This window comes from Castanea sativa, chromosome 11 (genome assembly GCF_040712315.1).
Source record: "Castanea sativa cultivar Marrone di Chiusa Pesio chromosome 11, ASM4071231v1".
Lineage (NCBI taxonomy): Eukaryota > Viridiplantae > Streptophyta > Magnoliopsida > Fagales > Fagaceae > Castanea > Castanea sativa.
The window spans coordinates 13457533-13469993 of NC_134023.1; the positions used below are offsets into that span (position 1 = coordinate 13457533).

General features: G+C 39.1%; 2 protein-coding genes across 4 annotated transcripts; one reads left to right on the forward strand and one right to left on the reverse strand.

Annotated features, from left to right (window-relative positions):
* Positions 1–1586: 1586 nt before the first annotated feature.
* LOC142614423 (disease resistance RPP13-like protein 4) lies at positions 1587–5177 on the reverse strand. 3 transcript variants are annotated; one of them, XR_012840434.1, is made up of 3 exons: positions 5002–5177; positions 2070–4260; positions 1587–1816 (listed from the first exon to the last, which is right to left on the reverse strand). XR_012840434.1 is itself a non-coding variant. In XM_075786947.1 (2 exons), the coding sequence occupies exons 1-2, from the start codon at positions 5044–5046 to the stop codon at positions 2140–2142; spliced, it is 2166 nt and encodes a 721-aa protein (XP_075643062.1). In that variant the 5' UTR covers positions 5047–5165; the 3' UTR covers positions 1983–2139. The 3 variants fall into 3 exon arrangements, 1 of the variants encoding a protein (XP_075643062.1); XR_012840433.1 differs by having other exon boundaries at positions 1587–1819; positions 5002–5165; XM_075786947.1 differs by lacking the exon at positions 1587–1816 and having other exon boundaries at positions 1983–4260; positions 5002–5165.
* A 1870-nt stretch (positions 5178–7047) lies between these two features.
* LOC142614539 (uncharacterized) lies at positions 7048–12023 on the forward strand. The gene is made up of 2 exons (XM_075787075.1): positions 7048–8043; positions 11684–12023. Exons 1-2 carry the CDS (start codon positions 7762–7764, stop codon positions 11792–11794), a joined length of 393 nt encoding a protein of 130 aa, XP_075643190.1. The 5' UTR covers positions 7048–7761; the 3' UTR covers positions 11795–12023.
* Positions 12024–12461: the final 438 nt, after the last annotated feature.

Genomic DNA, 12461 nt, shown 5'->3' on the forward strand with positions numbered 1-12461 from the left:
TCCTACACACAAACAAACTATGAGGTTAAAAAAACCATCTAGGTTGCATAAACACTTTGCTCATACTCTAAAACTCCTACACACAAAGAAACGAACAGTTAGGTAGCGCAACCCACAAATAGTTTTTTTTTTTTTTTTTGGATTTTTTCTTTAATAAAAAAAAAATTATTTTTTATTTATTGATTAATATTTGAGACTTAAATTAATATTCCTACAGGTAAAGAGATATGCCTACTAGTAAAACTTGGGGTATTCTTTCACTTGGAGGTCTTAAACTATTGCCTAACTCTTCTAGTGATTGAGAGCCCCTTAAGCTATTGCTAACTCTTCTAGTGAAAGAGTTGTCTCTTAATCAAGCACACATTTCGGTTGTGGCTCTTGATAAAATTTGGAAGTGTGGAAAAGGCGAAAAGCGTAGAGTATTTTACATGCAATCCCGTAGGGATGCAGATTAAAGAATATATAAAAAAAAGAATAAAATAAAAAACAAAACAAAACAAATGAGGTAAAAATAAATCTATTTGATTTGTGTTGAACAAATTAGAAGAGGAAAAAATAGTAGGGATGAGAGAGCGGAAGCAAGAGAGAAAGAGAGAGAACAAGAACACACAAGAGTTATATGGTTTGGCCTAACGGCCTACGTCCATGGTGTAAGGCCCTAGCGGCTATTATGAGATGAAATGTAGATTTCAATAACCCTATTACGATTTTTATAGGAGTAGTAGATTCTAGGGTTAGTCTTAGATGGGCTTTACACTAAATTGGATCACTTGGACCATTACCTAACAATCACAATAATATGATATCTAACAATTTGAAATAATAGCTTGATACCGAATGAATCTTTTTCTTGAACTGAAGCTAATTTCAATACTCCCCCTCAAGGTGAAGCATGATGGTTGCTCATGCCCAACTTGGAAATCAATTCATGGAATGCTACTTTGCCAATGGTTTTATAAAAAGTATAAAAAAATGCCCAAGTTGGGTGGCATTATATAAAGTGCATAAAAGACCAGGCTGAATATTCACGGTATAAGGTGGTGTTTAAGCTCTAAAAGAACAAAGTGGTGCCATTTGATTTAGAGTTCCTCGCATGTTAAGATCTTTCTTAAACTCCATATGTTGCACTCTGTCAATTGAGGGATAGTAATATGTATCAATGCTTCTATATATACTTAGTATATTGTAACTAAACTTTTGTATATACCCTACTTAGGGTTCATTGTAAGCTATAAGATTCAACAAACAGAGATGTAGCAGCTTAAACTATAGGCTTTCTACTACGTTAGTCATCCGCTCTCTTTAGATTTTTCCCTACAATTTATTATCACCTTATTTTATTCTTTAGATTTTATCAAGCATCAAACAGAATTCACATAATTGAAAGCTGTTAGGATTACTTTTAGATGAAAAACATGTGAGAGCCAGAGAGTATTCACCTATTGAAATATTATAGTCAGCAACCAGCAAGGTGATTACAATGCTTTCAACTTTTACCAATAAACTAGTTTTTTTATTCTTTTTTTGTGGAAAATAAGTTTGACACTTAAGATTGAATTGTTACGCAGTTGACTAAGTTTTGTGCTGGCTGCCAATCTAACATGATCATAAACCATACTTTGGTCATGAGACTGATCTCAAAAAGATGAGGAACTTACTGACTACCAGTGGAGTTGGGGAAGCATTTTAAATGCCTTCTATTACGCTTTTGCCTGTTGTGTCTCTTGAAATTAAGCCACATTGGATCTTTGTCCAACATCATGTCCTTGAAAGACTTTTTTTTTTCCTTCTAATTATTGGTACCCACCTTAGATCACTGCTATATAACAAATTGAAAACAGGGGTTTGTTAGTCCCTATAAAATGCGGGGGAAAAAACTATGCTCTGTGCTCTGATAGTGCAATTAACTCGAAAAGATTGTCACATATGTCCGATGCAAGCAAACTGTAAACCTCATTCTAGATGGAGTAAAGAAGGCTATGTAAGAAAGTAATAGTTCATTAAAATCCATTAAAATAAAGACATGACTGTGTAGGAACAAAATGAAAGAGAATAGACCAGAAACATACAACATTTTGATAGCGTCAATCCTTGAAAGTGAAAAAATCAGGTGAATTCATAGTAAATTGCTGACATTGTTCAAGGCTTCGGCCACACTCCAAACTCATCACATGGACAGGAAGAGAGATTATCGCATCCGACAGTCTCCAAGAAAATCAACTTTGGGAATGATGTTTGAAGTTCATTCCAGTCCATATTAAATTCATCTAAGTACTTCAAACGTAAAATCTCAACTGTCCACTTATCATTTCCATCTTGAATTTGCCTTAAATTATTGAGTTTTCCTCCTCTGATGTAGAGTTTCTTTAGGCTCCGCAGTTTTCCTGGTATCAGCCAGCTGGGTGTTCCTGTGTGAGGAAAGCATTGAAGCTCAAGTTTCTCAAGTTTTGTAGGAAGCTCCAGTGTCTCAGGATCTCTCCTGATTACAAGTTTGCTGCTGAGTCGGCTTGGTGCTCTTGTTGGTTTTGCTGCTCCACTGTCTTGCCTTCTGTCATCTGAGTTCATGGTGCTCACTGAGTTTAGGACACCATTTTCTTGGTTCATACTATAGTCACTCCATGCTATTGCTAGCTTCTGTAGTGCCTCTAATTTTCTTAGAGCAATCAGATCTTTTTCTACAGGGAAAGCCTTGCTGCTTGTATTGATGGTCAACTTGTTTAGCTTCTTCAATCCTATCAAATCTTCAAGAGTACATGATCTTTTCAAATTACCAATTACAAACCCCTTGAGGACTTGGAGTTCTGAGAGAGAGGCTAGTCCCTTGGGCATGCCATCTAGCAAGTAACATTCTGAAATATCCAAGTGTAACAGCTTTTTTAGTGAGGCTATCCCATCTGGGAGTGCCTCCAGATTGTGGCAGGCTTTGAGATCTAAAATGCTCAAATTTGTTAGCTTTCTTATGGAATCAGGAAGCTTATCAATTCTAGAGATTCCTTGAAGACTTAAATGCCTTAAACGTTTCATACTCTTTAGTCCTTTTAAGAACTCGGTACTTTGTACTTCAATGTGATGCTGACCTGAGCTTTGCCACCTTCCCAAATATAGAACATTGACATTTTTCATCCTTGAAAACCACTCCACAATGTTGACATTTTTCATCTTTGCAAACCACTCAAATCTGAGATCAGGAAGAGGCTCATTAACATTGAATATAGTTTGCACTTTCTCCTGATCTAAATTAGGACTATTTCTTAATACCTGCTCCAAAGTTCCATCCTTATCCTTCATTAAAAATGCCCTGTTACACCGCGAAGAATTCACAGTTGGAATCCCATTAAAATGGTAATCAAAGAACCCAGCATCCTGGGCAAGCATAATAACCACACAGTGCACCAGAGGTTGCATCTTAAACCTGTTTGCAACCAGTTTGCGCCTTTCCTTAACAGGCTCAATAAAGCCCTTCACCTCAAGTTCTTTAAGGATCTCATGAGCAATATCTTCAGCTGTCTTTTTTCCATTAGTTGGAGGATCCACTAAACTCTCTCCGACCCACCAATCTATCATAAGCCTCTTCTTTACAATCACATCATCTGGAAGTACAGCGAAGGACAACAAGCAAACCTTCAGCCTAGTATTAAGGTTCTCAAAAACTTTCTGATATTCAGTGAAAATTGAGCTACATAAAAACTTATGATTCATGCGTAAGCTGGGCAATTCATCAACCACACTGTTGGACCCATTCCTTGACCATGAAAATCGACGAACAACAGAATTTCTAGTAGACATTTTGGGTAGCAATGATGGACAGTTCAACTTCAACTTCATGGAATCTTTCTTGAGTGCACTAAGCTTGGCTTGAACTTGCTTGACTGGGTATAAATCATTAGGTGCTTCTAGAACTACCTTAAAGATGTCGTCAAGGCTGCATTCAAGTTTCTTGATTGGTCCACCAGCATCATGTTCAAATTTATTGAGTTTTTGGAAATCTTCTTTAATTTGATTGAGATCTCTATGTAACTTATCAAATTGCCTATACGTAGAAAGATATTCATCGTTAAGTGAATGACTGTTGTTGTTGTTGAGATTACTACTTCCACTCTTGCCAGTGGTGTTGTTACTGCTGCTGCATTGAGGGACAGAGTTCTTGGCTTCAGAGAGACGAGCAAGCAATGTGGATAAGGAGGCGATGATGTTCTCAATGGTCAGGATTTCATTAGAATTAGTTCGTGGAGAGAGATCCACAGATGAAGACATGGCTAACTGAACAAAGTGAAATGAAAAGATGCGCTAGAAAGTAAGGAGAGGGCAAAAACTATGCCTGAATAATATACTGGCACATTTGATAAACAAACTTCACAACACAGACACAAACACTAACACACACACACACACATATGTATACAATCATAGTAAGCATGGATCAGACAACATGAACCTCGATTGAAAGCAAATTAAATCTATTAAAATTATGGTCAAATGATTAAATTCATCATTTCCTAACGACTCAAGTTTTTGCAAAAATCTATAATTTAACAGAGCAATAGGTACTAGTTTCTATCCTGTATGAGCACACGTGAAGTGAGCGTTAGAAATACATTGTTAAAATAGCTTAAACTTTTGTGAGAATGGGTCATATAACAAAATCAACCCATTTGCTTAGAAACAAATTTCCATGCAAATTAATAAACCGCGATTTTTTTTTTGGTTGCTGAATAACCGTGATGTTGGTCAATAAAAAACAAAACCCACAAATAAGAAAACGAAGGAGACAATGTAATGTAAGAGAAAAATCCCAAAATTGTTTTCAAATAAAAATATTAAGGACTAGTTAGTATGCTTCAAATATTTTCCCAACTCCTCAGCATGTTTTGACAAAAACACACACACACACAGATGACAACAGACCTTGTTGGTCTTGTAAGTTGTAAGTAGGCCTCATTAGTGTTGAAAAAAACACGCAACTTTAGCCCAAAATATTAACGAAGTGCAAGAAATTCTTACTTTTTGCTGAGAGAGGGAAGTAATCCCATCTTCTTCTTCGGCCATTTTCGCACTCTGATTCAGTCCGCATCAGAGTTTGTGAAGAAGAAACTTCATATTCTTTCTCCTCCTCCTCCTGGATCTCCCCCGTCCACATACATCCCTTTTTTTTACGAGTCACTAGAAGTCAGATGGTTATTAAAAAAATTATCTTGTCGTAAGTGTCTTTTCAACTTCCCACTTTCTCTTGTCGTGTGTGAAGTGTGGAGTCTCATCCTCCACGTGTTTTTTTTTTTTTTCTAAGTTAGTCAGTCAGATGCCAATCCAATTTATACATGAGATGGAAAGAAAGTACCCACGACAAAAAACAAAAAAAAAAAATTTAACCTCAATCATTAAATTAGAAAAATAATAAAATAAAAATGGTAAAAATTAATGTGAGTAAAATGTGGTATAATTAGAAGCATTAGTAAGTGAGAGAAAAAACATGGAAGCTGACTACTATCATGAACCACCAAGATCGAGTGAGGAAGAGGATGAATTGGGACATAGCGTGAAGAAGTTCAAGGAAGGTTCAGGTGCAAGGCAGTTCTCCCCTCCTTGCAACCTGATCAGTTACAAAGATAGCTTGATTGGTGATATTCCAGGTGCTTATGAACAGGCTTTTAAGCTGGATAATGTATGGGATAATGGAAAGGAAGTCTGATACGGAAATAGAACCACTGGTTGAAGGTATGGCTGAGATTAAGTTATCAAAAGAAACTAAGACTCGTATTAGAGCACCATGGGCTAAGGCTTTGATAGTGAAAGTGTTTGGTAGAAATGTGGGATTCAGCTATCTCACTTTCAAAATCAATGCCTTATGGAAACCCACTGCTAAGATGGATTGTGTTAACCTAGGAAAAGACTATTTTCTAATTAAGTTTTATAGTTCTGATGATTATGATAAAGTTCTTAGAGGAGGTCCTTGGTTTGTTGGAGAGCATTTTCTGGCCATTAAGCCTTGGGAGCCTTACTTTAGAGCATCTGGTGGCAACCTTACTTCAGTTGCAGTGTGGGTAAAATTTTCGGAGCTACCAATAGAATTTTATGATTTGGAAGTACTGAAGGAAATCGGTAGTGCCATAGGGCCTGTTCTCAGAATAGATTCTTACACAGCCACAGGCTCAAGGGGAAGTTACGCAAGACTTTGCATTCAGGTAGATATTGATAAGCCTTTAATCAAGTCGATTCGTATAGGGAGGATGGTCCAACAAGTGTTGCATGAGGGAATTTCTTCATTATGTTTTTGCTGTGGACAGTTGGGACACAAGCAAGAAAACTGCTGGTATCAAATAAAGTAGTAGGAAAGAAGCAACAGTAGCCCATCAAAAAGTCTAGAGCACGAGAAAAGTGAGGAGAAAGTTTCGAACCCAAACTATGGGCCTTGGATGTTAGTGACACGAAGAAAGAATTCAGTCCAGAGTGGACGAGCTAGGTCAGCTTCTAAAGAAAATCAAGGAAATGATGTCAGCTCCAATGGCAATATAGTCTTTCGGGGAATTAATAAAGAAGGAAAGGAGGCTGAAGTGATGGCAAAATCTCCACAAGCAGATTTTCCTCACAGCAACCAAGGACACTCATGTGGGAGAAGTGATTTGTCTGAGCAAAGAGTAGCAGTTGAGGAGCTAAGCCACATGGAATCACGCCAAGAAGCCTCGGGAAGTGGCATGGTGATAATGAGTTCACAAAGTGAGGGTATGAGGGGTAGCCAAGTTCCAATATCAAGAGCAAAAAAAGTCTGGGTATTAAGAGTCCGTTTAGATAGAATTTATTTTGTTGAAACTGAAAATTAAAAACACTGTAGTAAAATAATTTTTAAATGTGTGAATATTACTGTGGGACCTATTTTTAATGAAAAAGTTGCTGAAAAGTAAAATTTATGGGACCCATGAACAGTGCATTTGTGCACTGTTCATGGCTGAAAAGTCAAACCTTGCAGCTGGGTTAAAAAAAAAAAAAAAAAAAAGAAAAGAAGCAAAACGCAGACGTGGACGCAGAAACTTGGATCCAAACGCCCTCTAAGAGTGCAAAATCTCTTAAACGTCAACACCCTTCAACTAACCCCAAAACTCCATCCCCCCTTTTTTCTACTACCAGTGAGCATAGAGGCCAGTTTTCAGGGAAGGAATTCACTGACTCGGCCTGGGTGGGCGATATGGCATCAAGGGAAACCAATAACAGTGTCCAACGAGCTCATTCTCCAGATCAGGGTAGCACCGACGGAGAAGTTGAGCTGGTGCGACGAGGGATTAGGGAAGGCGTGGAAGAAAATATTCCCTATCACCCCTTCAAGCATCAAAACGGGGCTCCTCCCATTGGACCATCCTGCGTGGGGTCAGACACCCAACCCTTGGTGGATTTTCATCACAGACATGCGGCTTTGTCATAGGTGGAGGTGGAGGAACTAAGCAAGCAGAGAAGTCATCCATGGTGCCCCACTTCGATGAATCCGGGGTGGATAATCTAGGAAAGGAAGTTGGTGGATTTCAGGGGAGTGGCAACAGCCCATATGGGGAATCACCCAATGCTAAAGCTAGTGCAGATTCTAGCTCCTGTGAAGAAATGCAACATGCTAATTTGTTGCAGGGAGGATGTAGTGGGAATCCTGAAGTATATGATGGTCTAGAAATCAGAATGGAAGAATTCCAAGGACCTCTTAAGGAGAATGGGATGGAGTATGGTGGAGCAGCCACAATGAATCCTAGTTAAGTTGAAGTTCCTATTGGTCAGTTTGTGCAGATGACTATCCTAATGTGGAATTGCAGAGGTGCTCTAAACCCGGATTTTAAGAGGCGGATTTTTGAAATGGTTATGAATCACTGCCCTTCAATCATGGTAATTACAAAGACTAGAGTAGGAGGAAAGAGAGCTGAGGAGATCATAAGTGGTCTGCCCTTTGATGGCTTTATTACTACTGATACGATCGGGTATGCTGATGGATTGTGGGTTATGTGGAACAAAGAAGATGTCGATATCTCCCTTTTGGCTTTGACGGAGCAGGAGATACATGCCACTATGAAGGTATGTGCCTTGAACCTTTCTTGGTTATTTTTCGCTATTTATGCGAGTCCTCATATTGTTGAAAGACGTATTTTGTGGTCTAATATTGAGGAGTTGGGCACTAGCACACACTGCCTTGGCTAATGATAGGTGATTTTAAGGAAGTCCTTTGTGGTGAGGACAAATATGGGGGTAACCGAATAAATATCAATAGGGCATTGGAGTTCAAAGCTGTTCTGGACTCTTGTAATTTTATGGATGTGGGGTTTGCTGAACCCAAATATACTTGGACAAATAAGAGGCAGCTTGCGGATTTAATTCTGGAGATGATAGACAGATGTTTTGCTAACCCGGTGTGAAGAATCCTCTATCCAGAAGCAGTTGTAACCCATTTATCCAAAACATATTCGGATCATCACCCGGTCTTAATGTAGTTATGTAAGCCCAATCCTGATAGGGCAAATAGACCATTTTGCTTTCAAAGCATATGGTTGTTACATCCGGAATTTCCTAGGGTGGTGAGAGAAGCTTGGCTTGTAGGTAGACCGTTGCATTTGGCCACAGAGGAGTCCACTAGAAAGGCGAAGAAATGGAATTTTGAAGTCTTCGGGAACCTTTTTAATAGGAAGCGGAGGGTTTTAGCTAGATTAAATGGGACTTAAAAAGCCTTGGCTAATAACCCTAGTGAGTCTCTTATTAGATTGGAAAAATATTTGATTGATGATTATTCATCCATTCTTCTCTAGGAAGAGGAATATTGGGCCCTCAAATCAAGATTAAATGCAGCTGCCTTTGGGGGCCAGAATACTTCCTATTTCCACATTACAACTGTGGTTAGGAGGCAAAGGAATAAGATTAGATGTTTAAAGAATAGTGCGGGGGAGTGGATTGTTGATATAGAGGCGGTGAAAAAACACATTCTGATGGGGTTTGAAAAACTTTATACCACTGATTTAAGTCTTTCTCACTGGCAGTCCCCAATCTCAGGGTTTTCTTGCTGCTTCTTGTCGGAAGAGGAAAATGCTTGGGTAGGTAGAGAAGTGGTTAAGGAAGACGTTAAAAATGGGTTATGGAGTCGGAAGCCTTTCGAAGCTCCAAGAGCCGATGGATTGCACGCGGGGTTTTATCAACAGTTTTGGCATGAGGTGGGTAAATCTGTTAGTGAAGTGGTTATAGGTGTTTTTATGCAATGGGTAGTTCCTGAATATCTCAATGATACCCTTATTACCTTGTTTCCAAAATGTCAAAGTTCAAAATCCTTGAATAATTATATGCCAATAAGCCTGTGTAATTCGGTCTATAAGGTTATATCCAAGATTATAGTTAACAGGATCAAACCTTTCATTGGCAAACTAGTTGCCTCTGTTGAAACTGCGTTTGTACCTAGAAGGAAGGGTATTGATAATGTTGTGATTGCCCAAGAACTCTTCTTTGCCTTGGATAGAAAGAAGAGCAAGGAAGGCTACATGGCCATCAAAGTAGACTTGGAGAAGCCTATGATAGGCTTGAATAGAGCTTCATTTATAAAGTCCTTCAGGCCTTTCACTTTCCCCAGAATATAATAAAGGTGATTATGAGTTGTGTTACATCCACTAGGATCTCAATTCTGTTTAACGGAGGTGTCTTAGAACCTTTTTCTCTCACAAGAGGGTTAAGGCAAGGGGATCCGATATCCCCATATTTGTTTATTCTGTGCATGGAGCTCCTTGGGCACTTAATTGAACAAAAGTGTGTGGATTGGGAATGGGAGCCTTTAAAAGCGTCCCAGGAGAACATTGGTATTTCCCATTTGTTTTTTGCAGGTGATTTAATTTTGTTTGCAAAGGTGGAGGAGCAAACCTGTAAGGCTATATCAGAAGTTTTGAATAGATTTTGTGAGGAATCCAGTCAGAAGGTGAGCCTTGAGAAATCGAGAATCTATTTTTCTCCAAATGTCCAAGAGGGAGTTAAAGAGGAGATATGCACTAAATTGGGTATCCAAGCTACTACAAATATTGGAAAGTACCTTGGGTTTCCTATTAAGCACAGAGAGGCAGCAAGGAATAGATTGAATTTTGTTGTGGAGAGGGTAATGAACAAACTTTCTGGTTGGAAAGCGAAGTTTCTGTCCTTTGCTGGAAGGTCTGTCCTAGTGAAATCGGTTATGTTGGCAATACCAAACTATGTTATGCAAGGAGAGGCATTACCAATACATTTATGTGAGAAGCTGGATAAAATTAACCGGGACTTCCTTTGGGGTTCAACCAGAGAAAAGAAAAAGTTACATTTGGTTGGGTGGAATAAAATCATCCAACCGAAGGAAGAGGGCGGCCTTGGGATTCAGGCTGCAAGGGCAAAGAATGTTGCGCTCCTTGCCAAGCCATATTGGAGAATGTATCAGGAAAAGGATTCTTGTGGGCCAAAGTCATTCTATATAAATTTTGCTCCTTGGATAGGAGAAGATCTAGAGACCCTAATAAACTTCCAGCTTCTTCCAATTGGAAAGCTATAAAGACTGGCTTTCAAACCTTTGAAAAAGGTATTGGCTGGAGCATAGGTGATGGAAGGAGAATTAAGGTCTGGTCTGATTGTTGGATTAGAGATGCATCGCTTCGAGATTTGATTGCTGGTCCTCTACATTAGCACGAGAGCGATTTGTTACTCTTTGACTTACTTATCGAACAAGGGCAGGGGTGGAGATGGGAAGTTCTTTCCTTTGAGCTGCCTCAGGAAGTTAAAGACAAAATTAGAGCGATACCGCAAAGCCAAATTGGGGGAAGGGAAGATTCAATCCTATGGAGACTCTTCAAGGATAAGGATTTTTCAATGAGGTTAGCCTATGCTCTAGCTAAAACCTATCACAACCCGAACATTCCTTTTCAAGGGGTGTGGATTTGGAAGCTTGATATTTTGTAGAAGATCATCAATTTCCTTTGGTTGTGCATGCACATGAGTGTACCGGTGAAAAACACTCTTTTCAAAAGGTATCATAGAAGAAGACAAGTGTCCTTTATGCAAGAGGATGCTAGAAACGATTGGGCACCTATTGAGGGAGTGTATTTATGCCCGTGACTTCTGATGTAAGATTAATATTCCCCCTGCCATTTCTCCTTCATTTCAAGCCAGTGATGAAGTTCATGAATGGCTTCGAGTTAACTGCTTAAGTATAGCTATGCACCAATCCTCGGTTCCTTGGAGATATGTTTTTCCCTTTGCCTTATGGGAATTATGGAAGCATAGGAATAAGGTGACTTCTGAAAATATACCCCAAAACCTCAATCTGTATAGGCTGTGTATAAGTCAAGCAATAGAATATTTTTACTGCGTAGGGAAGATAAAAAAGCAAAGAAGGATGGCTGTCATCCGGTGCGTTGGGAAAAGCCTCCCTCCAATTGGTTCAAACTGAACACAGATAGGGCTTCAAGTGGTAATCCGGGATAGGCTGGGGTGGTGGAGTCTTAAGGGACAGCGCTGGAGAGTGGGTCAGAGGGTTTGCAAGGAGTATTGGATCTACTACTAGTATTATAGCATAATTTTGGGCACTTAGAGATGGGTTGCAACTGGCCATTCTTCTTGGTGTTCAATATTTGGAAGTGGAACTTGATGCTAAAATTGTTTTAGACTTAATTAATTCCAGAAACTCTCCTAATGCTGCCTATTCTTCCTTGCTCTTTGATTGCAGATTCTTGCTGGAAAAGATTCCCAACATCACAGTGAAGCATGTGATGTAAACAAGAATGAGGAAACATTTTGTAGGCAGGTTGACACAAACTTAGCTATTTTGGCTGCTTAGTTTATATATATATTCCTTTGAACCAAAAAAAAAATGTGGTCTAATTGCACACTTCACATGATAGGAGCAATACCCTAGATATAGTACTTGATCTGAATCTCTAATTTATGGTCCATTTGGAATTTGGATTGAGGAGAAGGGAGGGAAAGTAGAGTAGAGTAGAGTAGATTTAGCCCAAAATTAGTCTATTTTTATCCAACTCTATTCTACTCCCTTCCATTCCCCTCCTTCTCTCCTCCATCCAAACGGGCCCTTAGATTCGTGTCTCTCTCTTAGGGATGACAATTTTCCCCCTCCCCACTTTGCCCAGCGCGAGTTTTCCCTACCCCGCAAAGGTGGTGGGGCGGGGATGGGACAAGATTTTAGCCCCACACCACGAGGCGGGGCAGGGTGGGGATGGGTTTAAACTTTTTAGACCCGCCTCGCCCCTCCCCTCCCCGCCCGCCCCGCGTTGCTAAAGGTTATAATTGTAAATTTTTTATACCCTAAAATCCTACTCTTTAAACAAACATATTAATATTAGCTTATTTTATACTACCCAATGTGGTTCTCTGCCTTTATTTAGTTATGTGTTATATTATGTGATTTTTTTTTTATGATTGTCTTGTTAAACACTTAGATATATTATTCATTTTTTTCTAAAAATTGATTTGATTTGATGGGATAA